The 19,733-nt window shown below is 37.7% G+C and overlaps 1 protein-coding gene across 1 annotated transcript in view; it reads right to left on the bottom strand.

Annotated features, from left to right (window-relative positions):
- The window catches only part of PRTFDC1 (phosphoribosyl transferase domain containing 1), a 44,313-nt gene extending 24,902 nt beyond the window's left edge, over positions 1 to 19,411 (bottom strand). The window contains exons 1-3 of the mRNA XM_048294890.1: positions 19,331 to 19,411; positions 15,639 to 15,745; positions 13,498 to 13,681 (exon numbers count right to left, since the gene is read on the bottom strand). Of these exons, the coding sequence (XP_048150847.1) occupies positions 13,498 to 13,681; positions 15,639 to 15,745; positions 19,331 to 19,375 (336 nt within the window). The 5' untranslated portion in view covers positions 19,376 to 19,411. The remainder of the gene's footprint in view (positions 1 to 13,497; positions 13,682 to 15,638; positions 15,746 to 19,330) is intronic.
- Between the last annotated feature and the right edge of the window lie 322 nt (positions 19,412 to 19,733).

The raw sequence follows: 19,733 nt of genomic DNA, 5'->3' as shown, positions 1-19,733 counted from the left end.
GCTTTCTAAAATCCCTAAACTCTATCAACTCTTTTTTTGTTTTTTTACTATTTGACACTAAATATATTGGCTTGGATAGACACAACTCTAAATCACAGTATGTTTTGGTTAATGCAGCACAAAATTTATTGCAGCTGTTTCTGACAAGACCACAATGTGTTGTGTCACATCCCCACACCTTATCACAAGCTATAGTTAATACTACATTTCTATTTTTTTTCTGTGCTTAATAAATCTGCATTTTCCAGGATAAATCTCAATTTCTTTGGTTTTAATTGCTATGTTGTGGTTTTTCACTTGTTCATCTTTGTTGTATAATTTTATTTAATTCTAGGAATACTTGATGAATTAAAGCAAGAATGTTATTTCCACCACCATTTTTCATGGCATACAAAATAAAACTTTTGCTTTCTATGTAGATTGGAAGTATACGTATTTAAATTCCATCTATACTAAGTCATGTATTTTGAACTGGGTGGGGCACAGAATTATTACATCTCTTTTACATCTCCTGAGATCAACACTTGGACATAGTTCAAGTTACAAGTGAAATGAGTTGGGTGGTCTCGGGAAAATTCATTATAAACAGCATTGCTCATCTGAAAATTGCACCAAACTGTGAACATCTGTTACTCTTCTGAAGAAACAGAATCTGGAATACATTAATACTGGGCTCAGTAAAACAAAGATTCTTTAATCATGGCAAAAAGTAGCTTTAACAGAACAGTTTAAATGCATAACTAAATTATGAAATATGGACACAAGGTCATTATCACACATCTAATTACTACAGTCTGCAGAGTTCATATGGAATTTCTTAAAAAAATGTGGTTACCTTTTTCTCAAAAAATTCATCAGGGAAACTCAAAACAAAAAAGAATGTGACCACCAGGACTGTTCTATGTTGCTTTTGTCCCCTTGGGTGATACAGCAGATCCTCCAACCTGAGAATTCCCATTAGAACAGCTCTTTCACTTCACACCATCATTCCATCTCCTACAACTGGGTTTTCCAGGAAGGTTTTGACCAAAAAGAAGTCAATGACAGACCATTCACTTGTCCCTTGGATCCTAGTATAAAACTAAATGGCTTTGCAACTCCTGAGACATACTTCAAAATATGAATATGTTAGTTGGGGAAGTATCAGTATGGCATCTACATGATATATTAACCTATTTTGGCTAATAAGTAAAGCCAAACTGATTTTTAAAGTATAGGCTATGAAATATCAGTGCACCAGCAGAAGCCGAGTGGTAGTACATAAGATGCTGTACTTAGAAGCAGCAGTACACTTGAATCAATACAATTTTGGGTTTCTTCTCTCAAGAACAACAGCTAAGAACAAAAGACCTCTAGGGTGCAGAACATGAGCTGCCACAGTCTTCATGGCAGGCAGCTAAAAGGACTATCCAGGCTTAAGTAGCAACGTTCAGAGGGCAACTAGTAAGTACTGTTAAGCTGGAGACTTGTGCAAATGAGTGGGAATGATATGCATCACTTCCCAGTAAAGACTGGAAAGTTTGCCTTCCCTTCCCCAGAATCAAATGTATACCAAAGTCTGCAACCTCCGGGGTACACCCACATTCAAAACAGTCAAGTGCCAGGTCACTGATATATTTTTAAGAAGTGCCTTGAATACCTTGCAAACAATCCAACAATGCTGAGCCAGTTGAGAATTGAACCCAGTAAACTGGCACATACCCACTGCCAGAACATCCCCTTTCCCACAGGGAAATACAGGTACCTGTGCACTGAAGCACTGACAGCTTTGTAGATCTCTGAAAGCTTTAAAGCTGCCTTCCTGAGCTGACCACACCACTGACTGTGCTGCACTGAGACTGGCCTTATTGCTATTGCCAGGGTAACAGATGATAGCAAATTTTAAAATGGTGTAGGTGTATACCTAGCAGAGTTCTAGTTACCACACTATAAGGCGTATTTTACTTCTGTAGCAGTAGATCTACAATATAACTCATTTGAAGATTTACTTATTTTTTATTCTATTTCTTCCTTTTTGTTATTCCTTAACTAAAAGCTCCACCACTTAGGTTTGGAACTGCTTCAAATTCAGGCTAGTCTATCCAGTTCCAGGGAAGGCCAGAGTTTTGCAATGAGGAAGTTGGCTTTGGACAGAGAAAGACAAACAATGAACTTACTGACAGCAAGGTACTCCTTATCAGCTGACCTGTGGTAACAACTGGGTATGTTTCTTCCCTACTGTAAAAGCAAGGCAGGTCATTCAGCTTAAACAACACTCTGGGAAACAGTAAGTCATTAAACTTAATCAATGGAATTGTCTGCAATCATCTGTTCAGACACTCAGTAATTTTTTGTGTACCAGGACTCCTGCATGCCTTCTCTATATTTAATCCAAGGAAGGTAAGGTATCTTAAAAAAGGGCCAAACTGTCATAAATTGAAGTAGAATTTAGACCAGTTAACTTGGCTATTAAGGATTTTAGACAATAAATTATTTCATTTTTGAATTTCTGATTTAGCAATTAAATTTTATATACTTGCTTAGCATTGGCTAAATGGGTTATTTTGTTTAAGAATGAGGCAGTAAGATTGCAGCACTACATATAACCATATGGCACAAACAGCACCTGAATACTCAAAAGATCAGCAAGGACTGAAATCAAGAACATATGATAACAAAGGTTTTGGCTTGTATGTGTATCAGAAACACAATAAATCCTCAAAACTCAGGTGAGTTTCCACAGACTGTAGTCTGAGATTTCCTTGTACTCTATCTTATTTTTATTCTCTAAGATAATATTTAAAACATAGAAATTTAATCTGTGTATGTTCCAGCATCAGAAAAGGTACTAACAGTTTTACATGGCTGTTCAGCCATGTAAGGTGAGGTTCATAGCACATAATTTTTCTCCAGAGATGGGAAGCAAGTAAATTTTAAAACTTACGGGTAAAAGAAAAATTTAGGAAGCATATCCTCCAGAACTGCCATAATCCTACTCAGGCACTCCTTTTGGGCTGCCAGGAGGCATTGCTAAGGGTGTCTCTACCTTTTGCGATAATAACGTAATACCAGCCCACACTCTTGGAATAGCAGACTTGGGATGCTTTTCCTCCTCGGCTCCATAAGCTAAAGAGTGTATGGAAAATCTTCCTCCTCCTGTGGTAATGCAAAAATCATTAAGGTCATCAATCATGCTATGGCCAACTATAGTGGACGCAGGTAGGAAAATGTCAGTTTGGATTCAAGTCCACAATAACTGGAGTATCTGTCTTTTGCCCAATTATTGTTTAGCATTAAATGCACGAACATTACAGCAATGGAACTAGAAGTCATGTTTCCCAGCCTCAACAGAGGATCTTAGCATGACAGCTGGGACACTACTAGATCCACATGTATGATCTTACCCCATTTTTTAAACTGTGTTGTAAATTAATGATCAAAAGTGCATGAACATTGTGAAAAATCATATAGTGAGTTTGTAGCTCTGTACTAAAAACCCTGTTCACTTGGAGATTCTGCAAGCACAAGAGAAAACAGCTTTCTCTAGAATAAGCACAAAGTGCTAACCTTCTGACCCTGACTATCATTAGTTCCTAGGATCTGGTGATAAAAGGGAGATAGAAGAAAAATCTTGAACTTTGTCAAATAGCCACAGGCTGAGAAAACAGATAAATAGGTGTAAGCAAATTCACAGAAGATGAGTCTGATAAAAACCTCAAAAGCTTAGTCCCTTCCAGCAATCCTGAGCTTAGTGTATCGTTGACTCTCACAACTCAGTAGCACTCTCTCCCATACCGCTGTGTTTAGTCCCTTGGCTAATGACAACTTGGAAACTTTTAACAGCACACATATTCTTTGTGAATTTTCTTGCAAGGTTGTTCTATAGTGTCTCTTCTTTATTTAAATATTTTAACTTCTGTTAAACTTCTGTCTTTCAAATGAGGAGGGAAAAGAACTTTGTATCTGTCACACAGATCAGCACTGCAATTACAGAGGAGTTCCTGTTATAGCCGTATTCCTTTAGAGTAACCCTTTTGGTTTATGCCTTACAGCCCTGCTGGGGTGTGACACTCCATAAGCACTACACATGTTATGATCTGTTTTAAGAAACAGCGTTTAAGATGCCAGTAAAAGGGAGTCATCAAATTCCTTGAGAAAAATTAGAACCCTCTGGCTTCTTTTAATTAATTTTGCCCCATTTCAGATCTTAATATGAAAAACTCACATATTAAATGGCACTGCTAGCATCCAAATAATGCGATATTTTTCCAGTGCATAAAAATGGAAAATGCAGAGTACTTTCAAACTCATCAGATCTTATTTTTTACAACAGGATTTACAACCATTTAGTTCTGGACCTTTCTTACATGTAAGATACTATCTCCCTGTCACTGTAAAATCTGTGAAGCAGGATGATGTATAGTATTGCTGCAAATGCCATAACTTAGTAGTAGATTAGTGTCTTTTTTGGCAGAATATGAAACATTTTACTAAAACTAAACTTCAATGTTTTAGGCTTTATAAGAAACCACTGCTTTACAACAAATATTGTATCCAGGGCAATCTGATTCTTTGAAAACATGAACAGTTGGACACTTCTAATAAAATCCCTTGATGCTTTGAATCTGTTCTAAAAGTGACCAATTTAACAATATCTACAGTCTTAAATGTTAAGATGTTCCACGAACCTGGATTGCTTAAAAATACCAAAGATTTAAGCTCACAAAAAAAAACCATATTAAAAAACCTTAAGAAAAAGGAACTTCAGATCAAAAACTATTTATACATAGCAGCTGTACCCTATGTAATATACTGTAATCCAAGACATTTATTTCAAATTAGGAGATGTTTTTCAAAAGAAAACATTACAGCTTGTAAGAAAAACATGATCCTGGGGGAAACAAATTTCTCAAAAAATATTAGAAAATACCTCTGTGGAGTTTACATTAGATCTGAAATCCAGAATAACACAGTACCAACCCACAGTATACGAAAACTAATTTTTTTTCATTTAAAAAAAATAATTCCATAGCCAAAAATCATATATCAGTATGAAGGAAGATAATACCTAAGCTGGAAATGATAAAAATTAAAAGTATGTTGAACAAGCATGTAGCTACTTGCTTTAGTATGCCCCATAAATGCTTTAAAACAATACTTCGACATTTCTGAAAAGCTGTAGGACAGCTCAGTATCACTCTGCCTTCACCACCACGTCTGCTCTGGTTCTGTCCCCATGGCAATCAGGCCGCTTCCTACTCAGTTCTCCCTCGACTGTTTGGTTCCCCCAAATCTTTCATATGTGAGTCACTGAAACACTTACTCATACTTTAAAAAAATCACTAAGAATTCAGATGGTGCTAACATATTCAAGTGATGCGTAGGTGTGTTATCTGATGCATACAGTTACAAAGATCATCCTCTATGAGTAAGTTTTACATTAGAGATAAACTTGATAAACTGACTGTATGATAGACTTATTATGACCTTTCCTGAACTATGCCCACAAATCAACACCTACTTACATTAGAAGTAGCATCCCAAGCCCCTGAGCAGTGTCCAACAGCAAAATACTCTATGTTTTATTTTAAATATAACACTTTCTTTGAGCAAGAAATTAATTAAAGCTCTCATATCTCACAACTCTGCCATCACATTAAATGGAAGCTGTAGATGCCATGCAGGTGAAAGGAGACCATCTGCCTCCAGCCCTAAGAAGTTTCAAGAATCTGACTTTTAAGTTCATGTTTTATTCCACATAGTATGACCTTCTTCAGTTTATCTTAGAATACTGTGAAAACTAGGCTGGTTCATGAAAGTAGCTAGGGTTGAAATATCCACACTTCTGATACCTTTGAGGAGCATCTCTCAGGTAAAGCAGAAGGTGAGTCTGAGGCTTGCACACATGGTAGTAAGGATCCCTTGACTATGGGCAGACTCCTTTTTCCAGCAAGAACTGTGCTGACTAAAGAAGTTACTGCCCACAAGCTGTCCCCAGCTGCTTGTTAAGTCTCCCTCTGGCAGGGGTTACTGAGATGCATGTGTGCATCTGGGTCACTAAAAATTAATCCAGCAAGCTCAAGCGGTGCAAACAGAAAGTCTCTCATAAATGGTATCATCTGGGCTGAAACAGGGAGTGCTCAGAAGCAGCTGAGCTGGCCCATGTGACTGCCTGGAGGGCACTGCAGTCCCTGAAGAATGAACTCCAGACGGTCACTGTTCCAGCCAGTGCAGATGCAATCAGAAAAGAGACCCACCTCCAGTGTCTGAGTTTTCACACCAAATCACTAGCTGTCTGTACCTGATGTACAGATTAATCTGGCAGGAGAGTTTACTCTCAAAGTGCCTGAATTGTGCTGCTACTCTTGTAACACCACCCACAATTTAACCAAAGAGACTGCCATTCTTCTCATTACATTTTTGTGAATTTCTTTTAAAGGTTTATCAGCTAGCTGCAAGCTTTGGGGATGACTTCCACTACTAACATTTTCGGCTATTTCTCTGAAAAGTGTGAGTGTCTCTAAGGCTGACAGTTTGCAGTAAGACACTGCTGCATGTTGATGTGGTTTTTTGTTTCTTTCATGAAAAATATTCTATTTTTAAAGAAGTCTTAACACTTGAAAAAGGAACATTTGGACACAATTTGGAGAACTGTGAATTGTAGCATCTCCAAACATTCAATTCACAAAAAATATGATCTGTTTCCACTGTTCATCACCTTCTTAACCATCTCAAGTCTTACTAAGTTTCAGAGAATACCTGAAGCATAAGAGATAACAGACAGAGCATCAATGCCTGCTTAAGATTTGAGAGTGTCTTTGGCTTGGAGGTGTAAAAGACCTTTTACTCACTTGTTTTAGCATCTTATGGAACTTTCACTCAAAAAGATCCTACTACTTTGAGATGTAAATGCCATTTTGTCCATTCATAGATATGGAAAGTGCACAGAGATAAAATCCCTTTGGCAATTCTAGGAGGAGATTTCCCAAATCTCTCATCATTAACTTGCCCATATGACATCTCTCTGGTAGCATCATCTACAATCAACAGAACATATTTCTCAGAACAGCAACAACTTTAAGGTCTAGATCCCTGACACTGGTAGCTTCTATGGACTAAATTATGTCATGTTTCTGCTTCCCATTAGCATCTAAAACTATGCTAAAAATGCTGCAAAATTCTCTGTAAAGTTGTTCACTGTCTACAGTACTGACTGCAAGACATATATCTGAAAAAAGTTGACTATATTTTAGTTTTTGAATGTCTAGTACACACACAACCTCTCTCCAAATTAAATAAACCACAAATTACTAATTTTCAAATTAAACCTACACTGAAGTTATTTATTTGCATGTCAAATGTATAATTCACAGATAATTTGGAGTTCAGTCCTCTGAAATTATGGTAGAACTTTGCTTTAAATTTGACAGGAATTCATTCTATCAGGTAGGCTCCAGTTTGTAATTCTTCCATGGCTACTCAGCATCAAGAAGATGATGCAATCATCAGCTTAACTGTGTACATGAAGCAAAATAAAGGGAACTCACAATCTGCCCAAGAGAAAACCTGTTAGTACAAAAACGAATGTGAATTCTCTTTCATCTCAGGATGTACATTTTCCTCAGGAGATCACAAGTTGTGTTTTCCTCTGTGACACAGCAATGGAGATAAACAATCATTGTAACAGTGGTGTAGAGTCTGGGTATAGACTTGAATCACTAAATGCAAGCAAGACAGTTTTTTCTTCTGTGTTGTTAAATTAATACAACCATTTTGAGGTTACTTGCTTTTTCAGGGTCATGATTTCAACATATTTTTAAATGCAAAGTTCATAGTGATCTTTAAAAGTCAAGTTACATACAATAAAATTATACTGAATAATAGGTTATTATGAAAAGCAGGACTGTAAATTTTATACCACTCTGATTATAGTCTGATGCTTCATGCTGTTGAGTCTTTTAGGAATTAAGTACACTCATTTGGTGCATGAGAAGGAAACCTGCATGGCAGAAAAACAAATTGTTTTACTACATTTACCAAGCTTTCAACTTACTCATTATAAAATCCCTCTGTTTCCTTGCCCCTGCAGTAGAGAGATTTAGCAAAACTATTTACTGAGGTGGCTTCATATAGCAAAAACATTCAGATTTCTACTAAACAATGATAGTTTTGTTGCTTGCTTTCAGATTCTTGCAGCACTAATAGTCCTGTTTATGCCAAGACTAATAACCAACAGTTGTAAATATGTTTCAAACAACTGGAGGCTGAAGAGGAAACAGATCATATCAATGGATTTGTTTGTGAACAGAATTCAATGCAGTCATTGTGCATGGATTACAATTCAGCAGTCACATTTTTACATTTTTTTTATTTGTTATGTTCTGGAAACCATAAATAATGTACTCATTTTAAAGAATTACATGAATTGACCAAATCCACATAATCCTCTGCAAGTTCATTCATATTTGGAGCATCAAACACATCTTTGGGCAAGCTGTTCCAGTGCCTCACCAGCTTCATCATAAAAAAAATCTCCCTTTATATCTAGTCTAAATGTATCCTCTATCAATTTAAAGGCATTTCCCCTTGTCCTGTCATTCCACAGCCTTGTAAATATCCCTCCACCTTTCTTGTAGGCCCCTTTGAGGTACTGGCCACCTCCTCTAAGGTGTCCCCAAAGCCTTCTCTTCTCCAGGCTGAACAACCCCAACTGAATCAGCCTGTCTTCCTAGGAGAGGTGCTCCAAACCTGTGATCATCTTTGTAGCCCTCCTCCAGACTCCCTCCAACAGATCCATGTATTTGAAATACAGAGGACTCCAGAGCTGGATGCAGTACTCCAGGTAGGGTCCCAAAGTTATTCAAAATAACAGAGTTTGTTATAACAATGTAATTTCAAAATAACAGAGACGGCTGGACTTCTGCCACTTTAGCCCACATATATAACCAAAGAAATCACAAAAGACTTAAGGAAAAATAACAATCTCATTCCTAGTTTACCTCTCCATGGTTTTCAGTGAAAAAAGGTTATGCCACCAAGATTCGCTTGCCCTTCCCCAAGATGTGAGCTTTACTATCATACCTATTTTATAAAATATAGTAATTAGGAGAATTAGATAAATATCTATGGATAACTATATGGGAATACTAAACATTTCACAAGAACAGGTAGCAATGCATGTAGAAAGCACACTGGTCTGACTAATAAAAGTGTGTGGTGTTCCTCCTCTCTTCTGTCAGTCCCCACCACCAGTTTCAACAACGACTCTTATCATGATTCCTCCTCTTTTTAGCTTCCATCACCTATCCACGAAAGAAGTCTTAATTCACATGCATTTACCTTCTCTTCTATTTAGAGGTTGCTGGGAACTTCTCAAGAAAGTCTGCATACTTACTCTACTTCTTAATTTTTTCAATTCCATTTAAAACTTGAGGTTGACTTAAAGATCACATTTGGCACAGCCATGGAACAGGATTAGGTGATATTGTTGCATCTCTTAGTAGTGGATTAGACTTGCTAAGCCAGAACATCCTCTTCTGTCTCAAGCTGTAATTCAACCTTTACCTTTTCAGCTTGTCCTAAATTGTCTCTTCCAGACTGAACAAAGAGAAGGTCTAATTGCTGTTTACAGTCTACTCTTCTGCTACACTTCTTATAGAATGTTTTTTTACTAAAACATACCCTATTCAGCCCTTCTCTTTATGACATCCACACCCTTCTATTTTTTTGTTCACTCTCTCTTTTGGTTCATCCTCAAGCATTCATCCTTGTCTAGTCCTATCATTTAATTGAAAACGCCCTAGTAAAATATCTTCCTAATTTCTCTGTTATACTTCCCTCTGGATTCTCCCTAATTAGCTCTTTAATCTCCTAAAGTTATCAGTATCACAAACTTATTACAGAATTTCTGGATCCACCATCTCTCCTGCTAGGGTCACATTCTCCTTAGATGGCATTTCCCAACTCAACTTCTTCCACCATTAATTTTCATCCTTGACTTCAACATACCATGCTTCTGAAAATATTTTTGAATTCTCCTTTCAATCTGAAACCCTCAGCCATTTTCAACTTCAGAACTCCCATTCCCTGTGGAGGAACAATCACTCAGGAAAAAAATTCAGTATGGTAAAAATAGAGTAAATTTTATTCCTCCAGTTTTAAATTCAAAAATCTCTGCAGCCAATTCCACCATCCCTGACTTATATTAAAATCCAGTATCTTAGAGCTTAATATCTAAAAAGCTGCTAGATTCTATCAGTTCTCATGTCAGTGTTTCTAGAATACAGTGTTTTCCCCTAAAACTTGGTGTGTACCTTTCTATATAATCATATTTCACATGAGGACTATTGTAGGGCTTCTTGCTCTACCCACTATACTTCTTGCCTTGCTACTCTTGAGTTCATTCAAAAAAGTGTATGTTTTCTCTTCTCTGCCTCTTAAAACTCAGAGCTGCTGTTCTCGTTCAGATTTCCATCCGGAAAATGCATTTGATTTTCCTCTCCATCTACTTACTGACTTATCCTTAACTCTACCTGATGCTTCCTATCTTTTTACTCCTGAAATCGTATTTTCTAACTCTCATCTTGGTGCCTTCTTTTAATCTGCCCCTTGTAAAATACAGGAAAGTTTCTCACAAAAATGTAAAAATGTTCAGGCACATATGACAATATTTTGCAAACCAGATAAAACCATCCTGATTATGGAAGTACAAGCAGCCATTCATCTCATTAATATCCAGAGAATCTAAATGGACTATGTTTTTTTTTTTTAATCAATTCATTTGCATGAAGAAATCTAACAAAAGAAGATACATGCCCAGCTTTCAGCTACGTAATCTGAAAGCAGATCCTAACATACTAATTAAGTCAAATTCTAAAGTCTAAATTCTGTAATATTATGACAGCTTTGAAAAACAAAGAGCCATGTAAAACTGGTCATATTTGCAATCTCCTTTTCCTGTAATCATGTCTGTATGCCAACCAGCAAAGTACAACATTTTCCACTGATGCTTGGTAATTAAGGTGTACTTTCACAGATGCCAAGATCTGATTCTGGGTCACAATTACAGCCCATTTTTGCTATCGTATTGAACCAAGAAATCCCACTTTGAATTACAACCGCTAAAAATGAACTAACCTTTCAATACTGAAGCTGGAATGAGACAATACAAAAATCCCATGAGTTTGAGCTGAAATTAGTTGCTGGATTTAAACAGCTGGAGGGGGGAAGGGAGACATGTCTGAAGTAAGCATATTGAGAGCAGCAGAACTCCCTTCAGGAGAGAAAGAGAGAACAGTTAGTAAAAGGAAGCAGGATAAATAATGCGAGAAGAACAGTGTCTATAAAATGACAAAGGGATAAAAAGCGAGAGCAGTAATAAGTCTTGCTAGAAAGTGGAACAGAAAACACAAAGGAAAGCAAAGGAGTGGAACTTGTGATGCTCCAAGATTTTAAGTAGAGTCTTATCTCTAAAGCTGTAATTATTGCCTCTGATTAAAGTGTAAAACACTGAGAAAGATATGCTATTACAGAATAAACTAACATGGGAGATTTGGGAGTTTCATATAAGTCTGGGATAAAGAGTAACTCCAGCTAGGGACAGCGAGTTCCTCAAGTGTTCTGAGCCCAGCTGTGTTGACAAGGGAACATTCTCCAAAACCTGCAATTGCACAGGACACAACAGTAACTTAAGATGCAAAGGATGGCAGGGAGTGGTACTGGTACTTTAGTCAGCATTATATTTATGTATATCTCATGGACTGCATCTACCAATATTAAAGTAATTTCAAATTTCTACTGCAATGTCATTCAGCTTCTGAAGACCAGACAGGTATCAAGCCTTGATCCAAGCACTAAATCAAGGACAGCTTCAGCCTCTAAATACATGACACCTCCTTGAAAGTACATATAAGAAAAAAGAATATATTTAAAAAAAAACAGATGCAGGCACTAGTTCTTGGGAAGGTGCTACCTTTCTGATACAGCATGAGGTTAGGACCCAAAAGATGAATAGCCACTAAATGCTAAGATCATCTAGGACTTAATATTGGTAATTGCACCTTCTCATAATAAAATTCTTAGTGCTGTTTCAGCTTGATTTAACCTGCTTTTACATTATTTCCTAAGCTAAAGATGTGAAGATTTCCACATTTTTGCAGTACACATCTTCTGCCACTCATTGATTACGGGTTAGTATGGCTAATAACATTTGACCCCAAGGAAAGAAATTTTAGAACCAGGATATCTTCATACTGGCTAAAAGATAACCCTATAGAAAAAGCACATGCATTACCTATATGCCAGATGCAAAATAAAACCCAATTTAAGTAATTCCACTGTTTGCTCAGCAGTGTTACTGAAGTGCTATCGTAACTACACAAAAAAAACTTGAGTAAAATTTCCATGTGCCATTATGTGAGACAAACATTACAATTTATTAATTATTTCTGTAATACTGCTGAATATCTAGAAAATAACTAATATTAGTATTTCACACATGCTTCATAGAACTAACTAATTCTTGAAAGAGAAGTCCCAGGACCAAATCCTAGCCAAATGGCTACAAAAGGTTCTCATTCACTTTTTTTCCACTATGAAAAAAAGTCAGACTGGATCTGTGAAAGTTAGGAAAAGTTTATAGTCACTGGGGTCAGAAGAAAACGCCAGCCAACAAACTGTGGAAAGGATGTAGAGTTACTGTGGGAACTACTGGACACAGCAAGTTGCATTTCTGCAAGACACCATTTTATCACTTCATTTATTTAGTGTACTTCCTCAGACCTTTCTACATCAACTTACAGAAATGCTCCCTCACTATGAAACATGCACTGCAAGGTAGAATATAAATTTATAACTTATACAATAAGAAATCGTAATTAGAGGTTCTAAAAAAATGCTAGTCATCTCACTATCAATATCCCCACTGACACAGGTGAATTATTATTGCATAATTTTCTCTGAAGATAACAGGAGGTCTTGATGACTACTTCAACACTGGATTTGATTCAATGGCTTGTTTCATTTTCTTGTAGAACACTATCATCATCTGGTGGTATATTTTGCTGCTATGTAAACTGCATGCTGTGAAGATGAAAGCATTTCATTTACCTAGTATTAAACATTTAGAAGAAGACACAGATTTACCACCTTGTAGTTATGCCAAACTATGTGGAGGTGGAAAATGCAGTGGCATGAAATTAACTTGACAGAACTGCTGAGGATTTTGATAACAAACAAGATGTCGACATTTTACATGAACGAAATTTGAATACTTCTCTGTCCAGAAGTAAAAGACAGACTAAATAAAACAATAGAGCTCAAGGATGCTTCATATCCTCATTCATACTATCTACAAAGTATGAGGGATATGAGTTTTTAGAGAAAACTTCACAGGTTTTTCAAACAGAAATATTTTTCACATAGTTTTTCTTATAATTGGAGGCGGAGATCTCATATGCAAAAGTCAACTATTTATTACAACATTCAACCAGAATCTACATAAATCAGTTGTTGACTTACGTGGTAACTTTTCAGTCTAACAAAATCGACTTTCATGGAGATGAACCTTTCTGAATTTCTGCTAAGATTTTTAATGTGCTCCACAAGATCAGCACAGAACTTGTAGCCACCTTTGAGGACACAGAGAACCACAATATCATTGTCTCCAAGGTCTTGCATAATATCTTTGGCCAGTCGTTCTGTCCTGGGCAAAAAAAAAAAATTAAGGATAAAGTAACATTAGATGCAGATGCTCTAAGTTCATGGTATGCTTTACAAACAAACACTATGGTGAGTATAAAGCTTGACTGACATTGTTCAAGTATCGTGACTTCACAGAATCACAGTCATTTAGGTTGGAAAAGACTTTCAAGATCGTCACGTCCACCCTTTGATTGATCATCACAACGTCAGCTAGACCATAACAGTAAGTGCCATGTCCAGTCATTTCTTGAACACCTCCAGGAATGGTGACTCTACCACCTTCCAAGACAGTCCATTCCAGTGCTTGACTGGGTTTGGATCCAGCTCACAGAAGGCAGATACAGAGTGATGGATGCATGATGCAAAGCACTTGAATCTGGTGAACCGTAAATGCATAAATTCCCCAGCTATACAAACAGGAGCTACACATCTCAGTATATTTTGAGCTCATAAATATGTCAGAGACTCGAGAGAAAAGAATGTGAGCTAGCCTTCCATTTTACCTCACAGGAATTACCAGTATAAAACATACCTGTACAAACCCCTAACTTGTTATGTTAGTTACTGCACAAGAACAACAAATTCAGTGAAAGACAGGGAAAAGAATTATTTGAAATATTTCATGCTGATTGGCTTTGGAAGATGCTATCCTTACAATTTTAATAAAAATATACATAAATACTAGAAAGAAATAGAGCATCAGTCAAAAGCTTATATTATCACTATTTTGTACAGCTCGCTGTTTTATACAGCAGAAATGAAAAGTGCAAAGAGCTTCAGTGACTTGTTCAAGGTCAAACACAGGCAAATAATCGAGCAAATGCCCCATTAAAACCCACAGTTGTGGGGTTCCCAACCAAACCTGTCTTCCCTTTGACAATTCTGCATTGCAAACACAATATGGCAGATAACTGGAAACAAAAGACACATTTCTGCCAGGTAATGCTGCATACGTTTTCAAGAAAAAAAAATTAATCTTAATAATAAATATAAATAATAAATATTAATCTTAAAGATAGCATTTCTAGACCCACAATAGGGTACTGGGTCATTTCTAGATGTAATGCAGTATCAACAGAAAATTCAACAATGTCATTTGATGTTTTGAGGAAAAACAGCTCAGTGCATTATACTCTGTAAACACACTGGAAAATTCTTTGATAGCTCTCTGAATTAGATTAGTAGTTTCAATAAGAGTAGGCTTGTTGACAGGATACAATTTATTAAATAATCCTATCATCTATCCTATGCCTTTCATTATTACACTTTTCAGGTTTAGCTGTTTTTTTCTTTGTCTACCAACAGTAATACAGAAATCAATTTGCTTCTACATAAATACATCAATTGAACTTTACTGAAATCTGTGCATGGAGCAGAGAATAATAAGCTCTAGACTGAAGATAATATCCTAAGTATGAGAAACGGCTGTTGCTTCATTTCCACATCTTTGTATTTTTAATGCTCTAGTAAATTCATATAGCAATAATTAGTATACTTTTCATTTGAGAAATAGAAGATACTAGAAATATGAGATCATCTCATTTGATGTGAAATATATAATTCCTTTTAGTGTTGTAAGAATGAGGATCACTTACTTTACTGAAGATTAATAAAATAGTCTTTTATCATCTTTTATCAAGTCTAAGAATAATGGGGAAATCCTCTCATTAAGAAACATTTCTTTGATGAATTTTCATTTTTTTATATTATTCCTCAGATTGTTTGGAGCCAAAATTTCCAAGAACTCCAAAGACCACTTTGTGTGTTAAAAGTGTATGAACTCCAGCACAGATAAAAATGTACTAATTTAAATTTCTAAATAAGAATAGCCAAGTTTTTAACTTTTAATATTTTAGGACAAAGATTATACATACACTGTATATGGATGACAGCCTTCATAAAAAAGGATAATACTACCGACCAAACAATTTATTTAGTGACATTCAAACTACACATACCTGTCAACAATAATGCCATGAGGTATGAGCACATATTCCAGATCTCCATAGTAGTGCTGAGGATAAGTGAACAAATCCAGACTGTATCCAGGCCAATTGTCTGAAATCTGAATATCAAATAGTACAGTCAAGAACACTTCATGGTGTTTGACATTATGTAACTGATACAAAGTCAGCATTCTAGTACACTCTATTGGATGCCATACTTTCTTCCAGTTACAAATTACTATTTTGCTTCTCTCATTAATTATTTTGCTTCTCAGTATATCTCAGACATCAAATGCTACAGTTTTTTCCTCACAGAATGTGAGAAATCTCACCTGAAATTACAAACAACTGGATAGATAAAGGAAATATTTAATACTAATCTACTGTCAAAAGTAAGTTTCTAAGGACTTTCAAACACAAAACGCCAGTAAGAAGGGATTCTCCAACGGGAGATTCAGACGGTGGAATTAAAAGTAATAAAATTCTATATTAAAATTGTACATTTCTAGTTTAGAATTACTTAAAAGTAATAAATAAATAAATAAATAAATAAATATTCTACAGATGAAACAGCACACATGGAGAATAATTTATGTGGTTCATGGATATCTATACAAATCAGTGAAAAACTGTACTTCTTGCCAAAGGTGAGGTTCTTAATTTAGATATCATCAAAGATAAGTGATTACAAAATGTTTGCATCTCACCTCACTATCAAACTAGTCTGTAAATCCATATATTTACAGAAAAAAAATATACATTGATTTTGTAAGTGTCAGAATACAAAGATTAGACCTCTCAGCATACAACGGTAGTAGAGATTAAGGTCAAAAATTCGCCAACAGTGGAAGGCTTCAAAAAGCTATGAAATGCAATAAGTCACCAGCAAAAAAACTAAACAAACTCCAAAACAAAAATTTTCCCTATTCCTTATGAAAGACAAGATCTGAAGGTTCACAAGGTATCTTGAAATCATTACAAAGCTTTTCTTCAGTACTGGTTCAGGATAAAAAGCGACACCTAATAGGTTTTCTTTACAATCATATTCCTCAAGTCACACATTGTCTTTCTACAGCTTGGCTGCAGGAATCTTGAGTAAAAGGAGAAATGGTGACAAACTTGCCATTGTGCAGTGCATGTCTTAATGGCATTTTTGCTACAGATAGTCCTTAAAGGACCATCACTGAAACTAACCTCTGCTTACCATTTTACAGTAGAGCAATAAACTGTTTCTCACAAATATTTTTGCTAAGATAACATATTTGATGTTGAGCTGTTCCTCCACATCTGCTCTTCTTTAACTCAGACACAGCCCTGCCTCATGCTGTATTGAAACACTGTTCTGCCTTGTGGATTTTGGGTTGCTTGGGCACTTTTTTTGCATATTAATTGACAGCTACAGACACCTTGACTGGAATGTTTTCTTAACTCTACCCAAAAATTTCTGCATCAAAAAATGTTATTCGTTGGCAACTGCTACTGAATGTTTGGCCATGAAGGGAATGACTGGGAGATCACTGGAATCAATGAAAGCTTTTCACCTGACTTACACAAGCCTTGAAACTACACAAAAGAAAAAAGTTACTTAGTTGTGTTCCTCATTTCCATAGAAACAGGAGATTATAAATATCCTCCTTGGCGAGGTTTTTAATTAGAGGCAAATCTTGCTCCAAAAACACTGCTGTAGTCGGCCTGGAAAGACTATTTTCCCATCTACTTTTTCAGTGCATGGGGGGGGCTGAAACTTTAAAAACATTTTGTAGCAATGAACAGTCTGTTCAAATGCATTTTAATGTAAAGTGAAACAATTTCATTAAGTATTACAAACACCCACTAGCAAACCCTGTCAGTGCTGCTAACTTCTGCATTCTTGTCAAATTGCACGGTTTCAGTGTGATGCAGAACATCAAATTAAATGGAGAGAAACTGCTTCAGAATTCATACAACCAATAACTTTTACTTAGGTTACATTAACTCCTTTATGAAATAAGATAAGGATGATATTTTGATTCTCCCATTTATCCTTCTGGTTCTCTAGAATAGCAGAGCATAAACAGCTTAACTCTGCAATAATATTGAAGTTCTTGTTTACAAGTGCTTGCTGGCATTTGACAAATAATGCAAAGTACATGTGAGTGAAATCCACATGTACTTTCAAATTAATGATTTGTCTAATATAATAAGCCTGTTTCATATTCTTCTTTCCTTTAAACAGGCACTTCCCAACAACAACTCTTAGAAATTCTCATTTATCCTAAAGCCAGCCACAGTATTATGCTATAAGAGAATTTTCAAGTAACTGTAAATTCTTATTACTATTCTGTTTGAGAATTTTAAAAGACCTTGAAAATATGAAGGAAAAAATTCTGATTTTTTCAGAAAAAAAAAGCAGTATTCAACTAGATAAGTAAATAAATATTCTAAATACTTTGGCACACTTCTGTGTAAAAAACTCCTACAGTGAAAGAAAGACCTACTTTTAAAGTTCAGGCTTTGCATGTTTGAATAGCCCAGCAGATATTCTTCTTAAGTCTTTAACAAGTTGGATGTGAATGGATACAAAAAGGAATACAAATACATGGCAATATCCAAAAGTGTTCTCTTGAGGCCTAAGAGAGAAGCTGAAGATACTCAATTGCAACACCTTTGGAAGAATATTACTAGTTTTGTTGTCTGGTAAAATGAGCACAGGTGAAGTTTGAGCACAGTCCTCAGCTCCAAGCGAGCATCAAGGAAGTCCAGCTTTTGTAACTCAAACTATGCTGTGCTGGACTTACTGCTGGTTGGGTTTTCAGGGAGTTGAGCAGAAAAAATGAAACCAGTGCAGCAGAAGATGGTCATGCACATTCACGTCCTTCTTTGCAATAACCTCATGTTGCTTTGGTGATACACAGTCACCCACTTTAAGAATGTCATTTATTACACAGGTGTCAGGAGAGCTGGTGGATGTGCAGTGTTTTCAGACAGCTCGAACACAGAGATGGGTCCTTCGCAAGGGGCTTGGCAGGGACGTTGGAGTGGACAGAGTGTGACCCCTGCCTACACAGAGGGCCCTGTCCTGTAGGCAGCTGTCCTGTGAATCTTCTGTTAAAATCCTAATGCCACATTAAAATAAGAACATACCTAAGGTCGTGGCAGTGATGGCATTTGCTTCATAGGGGAATCTGGTGTGTCTATCAGAATAAGGATCACATTCATTCATTTTTGCATCATTTATCCATCCCCACCCCAGCAGAACACGGGCAGCCCAACGTGCTTTCACAGCGCTCGCAGACCCCCAGGGGCCTCTCAGAGTTCTGGTGGGAGAAAGACATCTCGGGATCCCTGGGGATCCTCATCCCCGTTACTGAAGGAGTCTGGGGAAGCACAGCCACCGCCACAGGAGCCGCTCGGGGTGATTCCGGACCGTGTCTTCACGGCGGAAACCAAGAGCGCGGCGCAGCCCGACACGCCCGTCCCCCTCCCGCGGCCGCAGCCGGGCCGGGGCCGGCGGGCGTGGCGAGACCGGCGCAGGGTGAGGGGACGCGGCCCCAGCGCCGGCCGGGGGGCCCGGAGCGAGCGGGAGAAGGGAAGGGGAGGAGAGGGCGGGGGGTTCAGCACAAAGCGCCGAGGGGCAGAGGGGAAGCGGGGCCGGGGACCGGGGAGGGACCGCGGCCGGCGGGGGGCGAGCGGCCGAGGCGGACCGGGCCGCGCTCCGCATTTACCACAACGCCGCGGCCTCCAGCGCTGCTCCCGCCCTGCCCGGCCATGTTCCCGCGCGCGCCCGCCCGAGGGGCTGCGGCGGGGCGGGGCCGCGCCGGGGGAGCGCGGCTGCAGCGGGTGCGGGGTGCGGGTGCGGGTGCGGGATGGAAACTGTGCAGGTGTAGGTACGGTCGGGAGGGTGGAAAGGCTTGGGCAGGGCTGACCAAGGGGCCTGGCCTGGGTTAGTAGGTAAAATTAAACTGGTGTGGTTTAAACTGCCGTTTTAACAGGACTTTGCTTATACTCCAGGAGAGAATAAAGCAAATTTCCAATAGTTCAGTAATCATACTTTCCATCCTCGCTGTCTGCTGGAGTTGCTGCTCCTTCCCCACCACCGTGCACATGCTGGAGCTATGTCTTCCCATT

Source organism: Corvus hawaiiensis, chromosome 1 (assembly GCF_020740725.1).
Source record: "Corvus hawaiiensis isolate bCorHaw1 chromosome 1, bCorHaw1.pri.cur, whole genome shotgun sequence".
NCBI lineage: Eukaryota > Metazoa > Chordata > Aves > Passeriformes > Corvidae > Corvus > Corvus hawaiiensis.
This window is presented reverse-complemented; position numbering and strand designations above follow the sequence as displayed.